At 30.0% G+C, this 15,249-nt stretch overlaps 1 protein-coding gene across 4 annotated transcripts in view; it reads left to right on the forward strand.

Annotated features, from left to right (window-relative positions):
* Positions 1 to 13,637, forward strand: part of LOC105669082 (RING finger protein nhl-1-like) — a 29,488-nt gene extending 15,851 nt beyond the window's left edge. The window contains exons 3-7 of one of the 4 annotated variants that reach the window (XM_067348763.1): positions 2,517 to 2,656; positions 7,069 to 7,241; positions 7,562 to 7,681; positions 8,294 to 8,515; positions 10,307 to 13,637. In XM_067348763.1, coding sequence (XP_067204864.1) covers positions 2,517 to 2,656; positions 7,069 to 7,241; positions 7,562 to 7,681; positions 8,294 to 8,515; positions 10,307 to 10,324 — 673 coding nt within the window. In that variant the 3' untranslated portion in view covers positions 10,325 to 13,637. Of the gene's footprint in view, positions 1 to 2,516; positions 2,657 to 4,421; positions 5,602 to 7,068; positions 7,242 to 7,561; positions 7,682 to 8,293 lie in introns of those variants that run through there. The other 3 variants (XR_010888332.1, XM_012361826.2, XM_067348764.1) reach the window with 3 other exon arrangements.
* Positions 13,638 to 15,249: the final 1,612 nt, after the last annotated feature.

Raw genomic sequence — 15,249 nt, forward strand, 5'->3', positions numbered from 1 at the left:
ACGTTTATTTGTTTCTGTTGATGACTTAAAAGACCGGATTAAAATAAATTGTTTAAACGTAAATAGTATTCATCTTGTTGTGATGATGAAGGGATAAAAAATAGATCACAAAGTATTTGTTATGTTATAGTGGAACGTTTGAACATTATTTTGAATAAAGCATATTTAAATCAAAAATTTTTAATATATCGAGAAATATTTTTCGAGCACTTTATCTTAAAACTTTTATACACAGAATATTCAGAAGAATCTGTTTATGCAAAGAAAAAGTAATTCTATTAAAAGAAAAAGTGCAATTGAACTTTTCTGATATATCGTTACACTTAAGAAAAAAATGAGTCGATAGAAAAATATATCGTGTTAAGTCATTCAACTTTTGCCTTTCCCATTTCTGTCTATCTTCAACAGAACAGATGCTAGAATCCGACCCGGTTGTATAAACCATCTTTTAAGGCAAACATAATTTGAAAAAAAATTAATTTTTTCGTTAAATTGTTCCATAATGTAAAAATTAGTTGATATAGAATTAAGCGATAAATAAAAAAATTAATTTCTGAGTTTCAATTGATCTAAAATTGCTCTATTTGCTGATTTAGATCAATAATTAAATAATATTCTGATTTATATAAATTATTTCCAAAGGAATTCTAGAGATAGTTGTCAGATTGTTATCTGAGAAAAATGTAAATTATAATAAAATGAATTACTGCAAAATGCATGTAAACATGATAAAAAAGTATAATATAAAATAAATTTTCTGTTTACTAATTATGTAAAATACAGTTTAAAAAAGATTTTGAGTATAAAAACACTGTACTGTATTTTAATCATTGCATTAATATTTAACTATATTGACACTTTTATGTGTCTATTAAGTGATGAAACATTTGTTAAATGCCATCTTTGAATTTGTTAACATAATACTGATTATAAATTATCTTTTTATTGAATTTAATTCTGCATTTAAAATTTTGAAATTTTGTATTGTGAATACAATGTAATAATTTTAAATTTAATTAATAAATTTTATAAATTTTTATTCAGAAAATTTTAGAAATAGTTAATGTGAAATTAAAATTAAGATAAAATATAATTAAATTAATAACTTAATTTAAATGTGTTGTACGTATTAAATAATAAAAATTATTTGTATTATAAAATTGTATGCCAAATATTGTGTCATGCCAGTGAACTTTTTTGTTGTTTAATCACAGTGTTATTACTTACAATATTACATTATTGTATTATTAAGTACTTATATATTACTTATAATATATAACTTGCAATAATACTCTGTTGAAATTCTTGCTATTATTAATTTTACAATTACACAGACCGACATTTTTAGACTTTTTGTCTGCTGTTTGAATATAATATATCTTTTCGGTTGTATTTTTTCACGCTGAACACGAATCCGGCCACACAATTGCTTTATCACTTTAGGTTTTTGAGAAAAGTGAGGTTAAAGGTAACGTTTTTGTGTCAAAAGTGACGTTTTTTGGCATTTTTATGATTTTTTTGCTGGTAAAGTAAATTTTATTTTTTACTTTTGTTCACGCTATCTTAAAGTGCCAACTTTTACCTTTAAACTTGATTTTTTCTACATTTTGTACGATTTTTTTTTGCCGAGTTAACCTCTCCGCTATCAGGTGAAGAAATGTGTTAACCTCTCCGCTGTGCACTGATGCGATATCGCCCACCGCGGTGAGGTTAAAAGTGTCAAAATTAACGTTTTTTGGCATATGTCATCCGTGTGCCACACAGATACGTGACGTACGCTTCTGAGGTTGTGTGAGGCAGCGGAGCCGGGACCGCGGTGGGTGATATCGCATCACTGCTGCTGTGTTTGTATCAGTACAGCTAGCTTTTGCTCGTATAAAGTGCATTATACACAAAAGATTTAAAATGCCAGAATTTCATTTGGGGAAGCGAAATGTAATCCAAAAGTAAAAAAAACAGCTTATACCAAAGTTTATTGATATTCAAATATTTTTACAAATTTTGGTCCGCAATATTAGATCGACTATTTTGAATTTTGAAAATCTTATTTCAGATTCGGATTCAGCAATCTCAAAACTCTTCAAATTAAAAAATTATTATCCAGTTCTGAAATTTTGTTTTCCAAGTATATTTTTGGCATGAAATGTTCATCTTCGTCTGACCGTGATGAGGTTAACTCGGCAAAACAAAATCGTACGGAGTTTCAAAAAATCGAGTTTAAAGATAAAAGTTAGTACTTTAAGATAGTGTGAACAAAAATAAAAAATAAAATTTACTTTACGAGCGAAAAAATCATAAATTAAGCAAAAAATAATAAATATGCCAAAAAACGTCAATTTTGACACTTTTAACTTCATTTTTCTCAAAAACCTGACGTGATAGGGCAATTTCGTGGCAGATCTCGTGTTCTGCGTGAAAAAATACATCGGAAATGGTATATTATATTTAAACAGCAAAAACCATGTTGGCCAGTGTTATCAATTATTCTCATTAATTTTTCTTACTTTATTCCATAGAACGGCTTTGTTTGAATCGATTGATATAATGCGATGCATAGTATGCAAAAACGAGATTAAATCATTTAAAATGATGAAATGTCGACACAGTTTTTGTCCACAATGTTTCAAGAACCGGCTTAAGATATCGCATCAGAAAGGTATAGATATAATATTAAACCAGTGATGAACAACCTTTGTTCTGCAGTGTGCCAAAATTGAAAATCTAATATTCCATACACAGGCCGCAATATTAAATACTTAAATATATTAATTTTTAAAAAATTTTATTTATAGGATGAAATTCGTTATTTTCAACAATAAACTTATTTTTTAATTTGATTTACTTTTTATTAGTAATACTTTTATATATATATACGGGTGTCTCAGACTTATCGAATAACCGGTTCAGGGTAGACTCCTGACGTTGTTCTGAGACGAAAGTTCCTTTGGCAAAATGTCGAGGGTGTCGTAATTTCGGCGTTATGAAGGGTAAAAGTTCCTTAATCGATACACTGAATTTTCCCGCGCTCAGGGACATCCCACATCAAAGGAGCCCCGTGCATCGCGCAACGATTGACTCGATGGAGCGCGTTCCTCGCGATTGTTAACGCATTCACTGTTCACTGTTTCACAGTATTCCACAGGAAAAATGGAGTCAGATCCGCCGGAGACCTCGCCGGCCAGTGCACGGGCGCACTCCGTGTACGATTTATCTATCCGCGTATCTCGCGTTTAACACGCGACGCGTTTTCGCGCACGTGTGTGGCGAGGCTATCGTCGCGTCACTTTTCGACACTTTTTCTTCGCGACATTGACATTCGTATGACCGACAAAAAAGGACGGACTGCTCGCTCACCGAATTGCACGAAATCATGACACGCGCGCGGAATTGTCAAGCACTAGCGTAAAGGTGCAATTTCACGTAGCGTCAAAACGCTAGCGGCTCTTCCCACTCTGGCGCTTTTGGTCGATGCGTCGTTTTGCCGCTTGAAGTTCGGAAAGGCCCAACTCGAGCGAAAAATAGACGTGTTTGAATTGGTTTGAATGTTGTATCAGTTGTATCAACAAAAAATAAGTTTCATCGACAACGACAGTGAACATTGGAACACATACTTGAATTGTTACATGTTTTCCATCGATAGCACCAATGCAGTGAATGAAATTGGACAATTCTTCAAAATTATTTGCAATTTCGAGCCAGTCTCCTTCCGACAATACTGATGATAAAACCAAAGGACACAAATTGCTCCAAATTGCTTCGCATGTCTCTCGAATAATATTACAAATTGTTGTTACCCCAACTAGATACTGGTATGACATTGACGTCATTGAATCACCAGAAGCAAGATACCTAGAACATTGCAAAGATACAAAGATATATAATATTTAAACAATATCAAAGCAGTGAACAAGTTTCTTGTATAAAATTTGCAGTAATTTTAACATTTACAAACCTTAATGTTATTATCAAACGTTCTTTCGGTTGTATGGGCTTTCGAATAACATTTTCTTTTATCAATAGCGGTCCAACAATAGATAACAATTCCTCAAATTGTGTTGCGGACATTCGGAAATAATTGTGGAATCGTACTCCATTCTCTATGGTCAGTTTAGGAATTGACACATAATAAAAACTGTGCTCTGGACGATCCTTTAGATATGGTGCTACCCAGTATTGCTTCTTCCTGTACGGTTTCTTTTCATTTTTTTGCAATTTTCGCATAATTGCACACAACACCAGTATTCGTCGTTTCTTAATCTCTTTAGCTATTACTGATGGCAATGTATTTTGTAATGTTGTCGATAAAATACTGTTCGGACAGTTTAAACGCACTTTGACACGCATCCTAATTGTCAGTTTCATACACGAATTTAAATCTATAGAAAAAATTTAAAAAATACAGAAAATATAAATCCACAGCGACTAGCGATTTGTCGCTTCATGAAAAAGTAGCGGGCGTTTAGCGGCTGGCGTTTTATCGGCAGCTTACTATTGAGAGGAAATGTATCACAGAGTGGGGGTAGCCGCTAGCTTTTTGACGCTACGTGAAATTGCACCTTAAAGCGTCGCGCGCTCTAGGGATAGAAAATCGATATAAGCACTGCGAGGTGTGACCTACCGCGTCTTACGTCAATACGGAGCAATCGATGTAAGATACGAAATAAGAAATAATTTAAATTTTTTATTAAAAATGTAAATTTTATTTTTGTTTAAGAAAACGTCGTATCTTATATCGATTGCTCCGTATCGACGTAAGACGCGGTAGGTCACACCTCGCAGCGCTCATATCGATTTTCTATCGCGGGAGCGCGCGATGCTTCACGCTAGTGCTTGACAGTTCCGCGCGCGTGTCGTGATTTCGTGCAATTCAGTGAGCGAGCAGTCCGTCCTTTTTTGTCGGTCATACGAATGTCAATGTCGCGAAGAAAAAGTGTCGAAAAGTGACGCGACGATAGCCTCGCCACACACGTGCGCGAAAACGCGTCGCGCGTTAAACGTGAGATACACGGATAGATAAATCGTACGCGGAGTGCGCCCGTGCACTGGCCGGCGAGGTCTCCGGCGGATCTGACTCCATTCTTCCTGTGGAGTACTGTGAAACAGTGAACAGTGAATGCGTTAACAATCACGAGAAACGCGCTCGATCGAATCAATCGTTGCGCGATGCACGGGGCTCCTTTGATGTGCGATGTCCCTGAGCACCGGAAAATTCAGCGCATCGATTGGGGAACTTTTGCTCTTCATAACGCCGAAATTACGACACCCTCGACATTTTGCCAAAGAAACTTTCGTCTCAGAACAACGTCAGGAGTTTACCCTAAACCGATTATTCGGTAAGTCTGAGATACCCGTATACACAAGTATATGTAGGGGAAGGTCGTACAGTATCGGACAGCGGATAGTATCGGACCATGTTGGTACAGAGCTGTGAGCGCTAGGTAACGCTCCTCTAATATAAACAAAATACAGTAGTTAGCAACAGCGTTCATTGTTTTTGGTTACAATAAAATAAGTTGATAAAAACGAGAAATATTGACGTTGAAATGAAATATACGAGCAAAATCATTGGTTAAAGTTGAGACCATCATAAAACTGAAAAAAGTAAGTATGATTCTAAAGGACCTCAACAATATTACTTCATAGAGTATATGCTTTTTACGTGTGTTGACACATTTTTTTGCATTCTATTATTACTGAATAATTTAGATAAATTAAGACACACCTTTATCGGCTGGTTACGGACATAAATTGTGTGGCCAGTATCGGACAAGTTATATTTACATCTTTTTCATTCCAAAATTGACTGAATCTCAATGTTTTTGTCAACCACAGATTTAAAAAAAGTGCCAACAAAAAGAAAAATTTCGTTCACTACTAATGTTACAGAGTGTCTCATTTGTAATGACACTGCAGAAGGAGATTGAATACAATGCGATACATGCAAAAAATGAGCATATGAGGACTGTGCCTTACTTACGCATGATAAATATTACTATTGTTACTTTTGTTTATCAAAATAACTTTTTTTCTTCTATATTTGAATAAAAAAACCTTGTCCGATACTACCCATCTTCATTTGTCCGATACTACCTGCCAATTTTTTTAAACAACAAAAATAAGAATCATTTTCAAGTACTTAAAAAAATATAAAAACGTATAAATTGCACGTAATTGGCATGAAAAGTTTTAATGAACTTACTCTTCTGTATTTTAATATTATTCAAACTTCAATTTATGCCTCACAAAATCAATGGTCTCCAAAATAGCTTAAGTGTTCGATACTATACAACCTTCCTCTACATATGTATATTTTTTTTAACAGAAGGAATTAAATATGTAACTGCTGTTTAATTAATGAGATATTTCGCTTTGTTTCTCATCAAGAAGCTTTGCAATATTGGGAGGTATGTTTGCTAAAATGTTTACACTTCAGCTAAATAAAGTGCAACGTTTCGACGGGCCACGGGTTGCTCATCACTGTATTAAACAATAGATGTATCAAAATATTAATTTTAATATTTTGATACATCTATTGTTTTATTGTTATATTTTATTGTTATATGTTTTATTATTTTATTGTTATTGTAATAAATAATTATATATAAATAAAATAATAGAAATAAATTATATATAAATAAATAATAATATTTATTATTGTTTATTTATATATAATTATGTATTATTCTTTAGTGAACCCAACTATGCAATCAGTAATGCTATCATTTATACAAAGACAAATATTTTCATGTTTTTTTTTATTTCTTTTAAATTTTAAATGGATTAACAAAATATCTTTATTTAATTTCAAAGATAATGCATTATTTTAAAATTCAAAATGCGTAAGCATGTTCTTTGGGAATATAAATTGTTAGTTAAATGCACTTGATTATATAGTATTATCTTAATCTAGATGGTATTATTTTAATTTAATGCTATAATATGTATTAAATTTTATATAATGTTGCTACTATCAAGTACCGATTTGTTGCCGCCAGACATCTTTAAAGTTAGATATAAAGTATGTTTAAAAAATAATAAGATTAGATTTTTTTTAATGTTTTGTTGTAGATAGTAGTTCTACTTGTCCTGTCTGCAATGTAGCAATAATTCATGTAGATAAGAAAGAAGAGAATGCATCAGAAAGTGTGGTGAGCTTTGCACCCTTACCGCCAAAACTGCGAGATGAAAGATGCCGTACCTGCGGTGAAACTTATGAGAACAAATGTAAACATTGTAAACGCGTAAGTGATTTAGCGGCTTCACAAAATCAACATAATTGCAATTTACATTTTATGAATAAAAAAGTTTATAATTTCTATTTATCTTTCTGTTATAGTAATCGTATTAGTATTATAGTAATGCATTATAATTAATATATTACTAATATATTTATAATTAAATTAACTATATTAATAACTATATGAATAACTAAATTGTAATTATTATTGTAGTTATTAAAAAAATCAATACAAAATCAATTGTAGATATTTATAAAGTAAAGAATAATGAAATACTGTTTAAAAATCTATTTCATAAAATTAATATATTAATATTTTCGTAGAAATACTGCAATGTCTGCTGGACAAAGCATGTTGATGATTTGAAAAAAGAATTTAATGATATAAGTGGAAATCTTGAAACATCAGCAGCAAGATTTGAAAATAAAATCAGCAATTTTCAGGTAATTTATTAATCGAATTTCTAAGATCACATAAGATTAAAAAAAAAAATATCTGAATTGTACGTAAAAAAATCAGAAATAAAAAAGTTCGTTAATCTCTTTACCATATATTTGAAAATTAACTTGTCAGGGTCAATGACATATAGATGTATTAAAAAAAGTATTAAAACTTTTTACTTATGATTAACGTAAAATACAATATGCAAAATTTTTTTGCATTACTGAATTCGATCTAATAAGAATTTTAAAATTTAATATAACAGACTTAATATATTATAGCAAACGCAAATTTGAAATATTCTATTCCAATTTAATTTTAAAGTAATTTTATAATTTCCAAATTTGACGTCATAATTTTGAAATTTAAGAAATTAGGTAAATTAATAATCAATAGCTTATGAGTATATATGTTTTAAAGAAAAGTGTAAATCACAGTACTAAAGTGTATTATAAATTTGTATTTACATAGGTATCACAAATATTAACAAGTATTTTTAAATTTTATCTTATTTAAGATAAAAAAAATTTTTTAATTCCCAAAATTTGATAACATGATACTGTCAAATAACTTGTTTGTAAGTACAAAAGGTTTAATTAATTTCTATATTACAGAGTAAAGCGAACGAAATAAAACAGTTTATCAATAGAGACATCGAATCTAAAATAACTGAACTTTATAAAAAAAGAGAGAATCAGATTAAAAAGGTAGAACATATAGTTGCTATAAGTGAAGCATCAGTGGAAGATATTAGACGAAGAATGTATAAATCTCAAATAGAGATAAGAAATCAGAAAGATGTTTCATATGATATACTGCCTGACAACGAAAAAAAGGTATTGTATTTTGAGCTTATATCATTTTAATTTGTATTGTATAATAAAAAAAGGGCAAATGATCTAAAAAACTATATATTATAAAAGTTAATATTAAAAACTTAATATATTATAAAAGTAAATTACATAAGAGCACTTCAGAGGTAAACTGTGTTAAGTCACATTTTTTTGAAAATATAGTTATTGTTATTAGAAGACTCTATACTCCAATTTTTACTGAATAGCAAACGTTTTCAATCAATATTTTCATTTCAGTAGAGATGTTGACTGTATAAAGTTAAAGTCACATTTACTAGGTAAATATTGTTAAGTCACAATAAAATCATATTCTATAATCATACAACTTTATTTTCTGAAACATATCAAAGTTTGATGTTATATCTGTGAATAGAAAAAATCTGCAAAACATTATAAGTATTTTACTGAGACCATATCAAAAGCAAAAAATCACTTTAGAAAAATCCTTCTCCTGAAAAATTATGTTCATGTAATTTAATACAGTACACCTCTGAAGTGCTTATATATTGAAGAATTTGAATTATTAAGTTGTAAATATATTTAAACATATTTTAAACATTTTTTAATATTATACAAATGTTACATATTTCTATATATTTCACATATTTACATCAATATAAAAATTATTTTATTTTTTATTATTTTCTTTATTTCTAAGATTACTTAATAAAACATGTAACACATTATTTATAATTTATATAATTGATTTATAACTTATTGTGCAATGTTTTAGTAGAGATTAATAAATAACGATTAAGAAATAAATAACAATTGTATTGCAAAACAAAAAATGTTTTAAAAACACGCTATTCTTTGACACATATTACATATTATTGCAAATTTGATTTTAATATTCCCAGGTAGCACATGTTCGTTTCAGAAACGTTTTACAAACATTTCTTCGAAATGTTTCATAACGGTTCTCAAAAACGTTTCTTATTTGTTAAAATTTCAATCCAAAAAACATTAAGAGAAACGTTATTTTTCCAACAAAAAACGTTTAAGAAACGATTAAAAATACGTTTTTTTTTCTTTTATCCACGCACAAAAAAAATGTATTTTTTCTCACGGAATTAATAAAATAATACATTCATATATATATTTAGATTATGTAGAAAGTTACAATACTACAAATTAACATGAGTTTTAATGTTTTAATGTTTTTTGAGAAAAATATTTTAATAAATATTATTTTTTTAATTGACTATAAAGAAAAAAAGAAAATTTTTTGATATAAATTAATTACAGAAATTAATTTGCCCTGAAATTAATAACAAATAAAGTAACATACACTTGTCAAATCGCGAATGCCAGAATGAGTTGCAGTGTAACGCAATGATCATGTTTTGCTGTAGAGTTAAATAAATAATTTTGAAAAATATCAGTGAGTTTTTAATAAAATTTTGCATGAATATTTGTTAGAGTTTTGTTAGTGTAGATAAATAATCGGACTTGGCTAACAACGCTTCTCTTGTGATAAATTCGTCAATAAATGCTGCAGCATATGATTTTTCATTGAAATCAGTCTAAACATAAAAATAAAATAACTTTCAAATTAATCAGAGAGTTGTGTTCAGGTTTTACGCACATATTCAAAATAAATAATTTATGAAACAATGAAAATTTATGAAATTTTTAAGATTCTGTCAATGCTCTAATATATACATACTACACATGACTATACTGCCAATGTTCTAATATATGACTATTCTTAAATCTTCCTCTCTACTGAAGTAAATCGAATTTTTCTGTTCTTCTAATGTTATCTCTCAGTCTCTCCCCCGATTCTAAAATCTGGATCAGTTCCGTACCTGTCCTGTGCAGAACGGCTCACAGTATTGATTACTTGAGAGGAGAAAAGCATATGGAGGAAGGGGGGAGTGGATGGCAAACATGTAGGGCTGACCGTGCGAGAGAATCGACGATGGGGACCGGTTGAAATTTTCATCGTTACCTGCAAAGATATCTAATAAGATAGAAGAAGAGCAAGACTCAAAACAAAAAAACACTAGCAACAAATAAAAACATTACAATACAGAAGAATAAAAAATCGCAAGAAAATTATTTCTTAAAAATTTTTTGGAAAGAAATTAAAATATCGAAGAATATAATAAAATATGACAAAATATTGCGATTAATACTTATTTCAATATAATTAAAAATATAGTAAGCAAGATCAAACAATTAGAGAAAAACAGATAATAAAAAATAGCACGTTGTAAAAATTGCATCATTGAATTATATTATTTGCAAAATTATTATTAATGATAAACTTACAATAATTTGAGGACGAGGACTTTTCAAAAAGCCTCGGAAAATTGTTACAGAAAATCGTAATAAAAAAATCTTGGTTATTAATCTTTATATAAATGGTTTTGGGAAATAAATAGTTATATTCTTAGATAGAACAATAGAACTAAGCAAAAACATAAGCAGGAACAGATCTAAAACCGAAATAAACATTGATAAGAGTTAAAATTTTTAAAGTTACATTTGTACGAAGAGTTCAGTGTAAAGATACAAACACAATAAAAATATTTGTTACAAAATTGAGTAGGAATACTTTTAATACATACATTTAATTATTTTTCTTTATTATATTAAAATTATCATAATAATATTCGAGGATCCAAGGTTGAAGATGAAGGTTCTTTTAAATTTCCTTATATTATTACTTTGTAAACGTTTCAGCCAAACTTTTGGCCATCTTTAAAAATTATCATATTTGTTATGTTAGTTATGTTAGAATGATTATCTTGTTAAGGCATTTATGTATTTAGGATACGAACTTTTGTATTCTGATATCATAGAATTTTACGCAGTAACATTATTTCTCACTTCTTTGATAAACTTTCCACCGGCCAATAGTTCTTTAACAACAGCAACAAATAGAAATTTTTTAAATTGAGATTTCTGCCGTGAAATAAATTTCTCAGCTGAAACTTTGCAATTGTGTAATTAAGTCATTATATAATTACGTGCATTGACACACAACGGAATTTTATAACATTGAAATAACTCATGCCTAATTTAAACAAATATCCTGAATGACAAATATGATAATTAGCAAAACAATTGAAGAATGTTTCCACGCGGTCTTAATAAATTTAAAAAAATTTTTATTGCGTTTGTGTCTTTATTTTCTAAACTACTCTTGTAGATAGATGCAGAAACATACTGGCATTAAATCGAGTAAAAAACCGGCTGCAACGACGAAGAATGAACTACGCGATTGGGAGAAAGATAGAGGAATGCAATGAGAGTGGGCTCGCAGGGCGGGTTCGCGGACCGATAGGACCTAACCCGGAATAACAGGAAGATAATGGTGTTGGTGTATAAGGCACGAGCAACCAGCGTCTGCTCCTGACAGCCCATTACCACTGTACAAACGCGGGCACGACGGTCTGGTACGATGGCGAAGGCTCTTCTGAATCCTGTCTCTTTCTCCACAACGCGGCTTTCCTCCTTCTATTCCTCCCTCTTCTCTTCCTTTCGCCACCCATCTCTTATTCCGCCGCCATCATCCCCAAGGTATCGAAAATCTTCACCCTGCGAGAAAGTAAATCGGATAATACATTTGCGATTTCATCGCCATTATATCTTACATAAAAAAAGATGTAAAAATTAGAAAAAAATCCCGGCATTAAATATACGAGAAAATAATTTTCGATAAAAGTTCTCGAATTTTTTATATAATATAGATTTTGAAGTCATAAAAGTTTAAATAAGCACAATCTTAAGAAATAAACAATTTTCGAGATGTAATTTTCTCATAATCCTCTAAAATTGAAATACAGTAAAATTAAGATATTCATAAAACTAAAAAATTAAAAATAAATTAAAATATTTTTAAAGATATAGTCTCCCTCAAATATGACTAACACTAGGATCTATTCTCAAAATAATATTCTCAGTTTTTTACTTATACTATATATATTATTAACATACACATATGAATTCTTTTTCAATATTAAAAGTGCTATTTATTTTGAGAAATAAGTTTATGAGGATAATTTTAATCACAATTTTATGACAAACTAATTAAACTTTTTTTCTGTTTATTCTTTATATGTAGAAAGAAAGTATCTCTACCTTAATAAATATAAAATGGAAAAAAATTCTTTCTTGTGGATACAGCATTTTAAAAAAACATCCTCTACAACTTTTTTTTTTTTAATCAATAAATATAAATATATCATATATTTAAAAAAATAATAATTTTCACAAATTTTAATTTTATTCCATCTAAACTTTTTTTAAGCGGTGATACTTCGAAACTTGCCTATTTAAACTTTTAACCAAGATTTCAAAGTTTATAACATAACGGTATATTTCAACAATAATGAGATTAATTTCTTTTATATTTTTTGTATAATGCCATCTATTGTCAATTAGTGACGCTTTGAAGCTTTATCTTTACTTTAACAGGTATAGATATTTTCTGAGCATCAAACATATATGAATTATAACGGTCAAAGTGACAGTATTTAATGCACACCTCATCATGAAAATATAAAGAAATAACAAGCCAATATCAAATTTTGTTTTATTCTTTGTAAAACCAGGATACGAATCTATAAAATGTTGAAACAAGTTTACAAAAGCAATTGTCTATCTCATGTACGAGATTTTCAGTGATTTGCACCCAAAATCGACTTCGATGAAAGATCTCGTGGAAAAGATCCATCAAATATTGGCAATCGATTAAAATGTAACAGCGCGAAACTAATAGAAGAATTTAATGTGACAAAATTTACAACGTGCTACGCAATGACTTAAATAAACAAACGATCTGTTCTTGGTTTCTATAGCTAATAAAGGATCAAGAAATGGTTTTCAGTGCTTTTTGTGTGATTTACAACCTAAGCACCGAAGTGTTGAATAAAAAGCAAAGACCGAAAAAATGCAATTTTAAAAATCACAAATCAAGATAATTTTGATCATATGTTTTAAAGATTTCAGAAATATTATTCTTTGAGAACTCGTTCCAGAGAATCAAACAATACTTAAGCTTAACTATTTGAATGTTTTGGAGCACTTACGTTGGTTTATCGAATCAGATCCAAATATCGATAGTTGAGAAATTGTTTTTCTTTTTTTTTTTTTTCACAATAATGTACATTGCGACCGTGAACTGTTGGCCACAAATCAAATAGCAATAATTTGCTGTATTTCTTGCTTAAATTTATTTCCAAATAAAAAATTTTTGAAGTTTTGATATCGATTCGCTAGAAAGACATTCCAATCACTGAAGTAGCCTGAACAAAAAGTGAAAAAAGTAAATCTCCAGAAATCTATCGACACCATTATCCTAACTATACCTAACGTCGAAAGAACATACTTTGGATAACATAAACACATAAGGTCAATTTTCGGCACATTAGACCAGTGTTTAAATTGATATAGACTGATTGATCAATCTTCCGTTATTTTTTAGACATACTTGTATTGTGTATAAAATATTGTAGATATTTTATACAGGAACATTTCTCATGTATATAAAGCCGGGTTTTTTTGGCATAATATTTTTTTATATCGTATTTTTATTTATGTTATTTTTACCTACAAATATTATTTTTGTTTACATTTTTGTCATAGATTAATTTGTCCTAAAAAAACATTTTATAAAACACAATTATTTGTCATCATGTTTTTAATTTTTGGCAGTAAATATTTTATTATCGGATTACATCTTATTGGCTTTTAAATATTGTAATTGTTTAATTTTGAATAAATATTAATGTTACATAATCATGTTTATCGCTATTAACAAGATATATTAACAAGATCTCTTTCTAACGATAATCTGAAAAATATTTATCTATTCAGGAATATTTAAATAACTAAAATTTTATCTTTTAATATATCAGAACCAACCATAACTCGATCGGCTCTTTATGTCAACAAAGAATGCTCGCGAGTAAAATAATGGTTTTCAGGGTGTTCTTCACGACGGTTTGCCAGTAAGAAAAGCAGATTTTGCAGCTCGTATACTCGCGTGAACAAAATGGGATCCATACTGAATCAATTTGCCGTATACATTTGCTCGCTCCCTCCTCATTCTCTATGTCTCTCCGTCTTTCTCTTGAGGTAGCTTTTTCGGGGTTGGTTCGTAGCCACGCCCGACACCCTCGCTAGGCCACGCCTGCAAACGAAGCTACATACATAGAGAAACACATACACGCGCGTGCACGCCGCACGCCGTATTCACGAACGTATGCACACACGCACGTATATTTATGCATGCATACACACATAAATATATATATATATATATATATATATATATATATATATACATACACATGCGTACATACTACATACATAACACACAGTCCAGAGGCTCTGTAGGGCCTAAGGGCTAATAATTCACGTCACGAGCACACCCCATCATAAAGAGTCAGCTACAGGTACTGGCAGGCGTATATTCCACAGCGGCGGCATAAACGCTATCCAGTTGCAGTTACTGTTAATTACCGATCATCTTTTATAATTTATTGCCGTACTCGCTAGTATGGAATTTGCTGGAATCCCGGAAAATTCGCCGGATGACTGACTGGCCTGACAATTATGTAACGCGCCACCGAATTATTCGCTGGAGTTACTCACAATCAGTTGCCAAACTTATCATTACCCGACAATAACAATGACGAATAGCAATGACACACTGTGACTGTGCTTATTCTAATTGAATACATTTGTATAAAAAGAAACTG

This window comes from Linepithema humile, chromosome 2, assembly GCF_040581485.1.
Source record: "Linepithema humile isolate Giens D197 chromosome 2, Lhum_UNIL_v1.0, whole genome shotgun sequence".
Lineage (NCBI taxonomy): Eukaryota > Metazoa > Arthropoda > Insecta > Hymenoptera > Formicidae > Linepithema > Linepithema humile.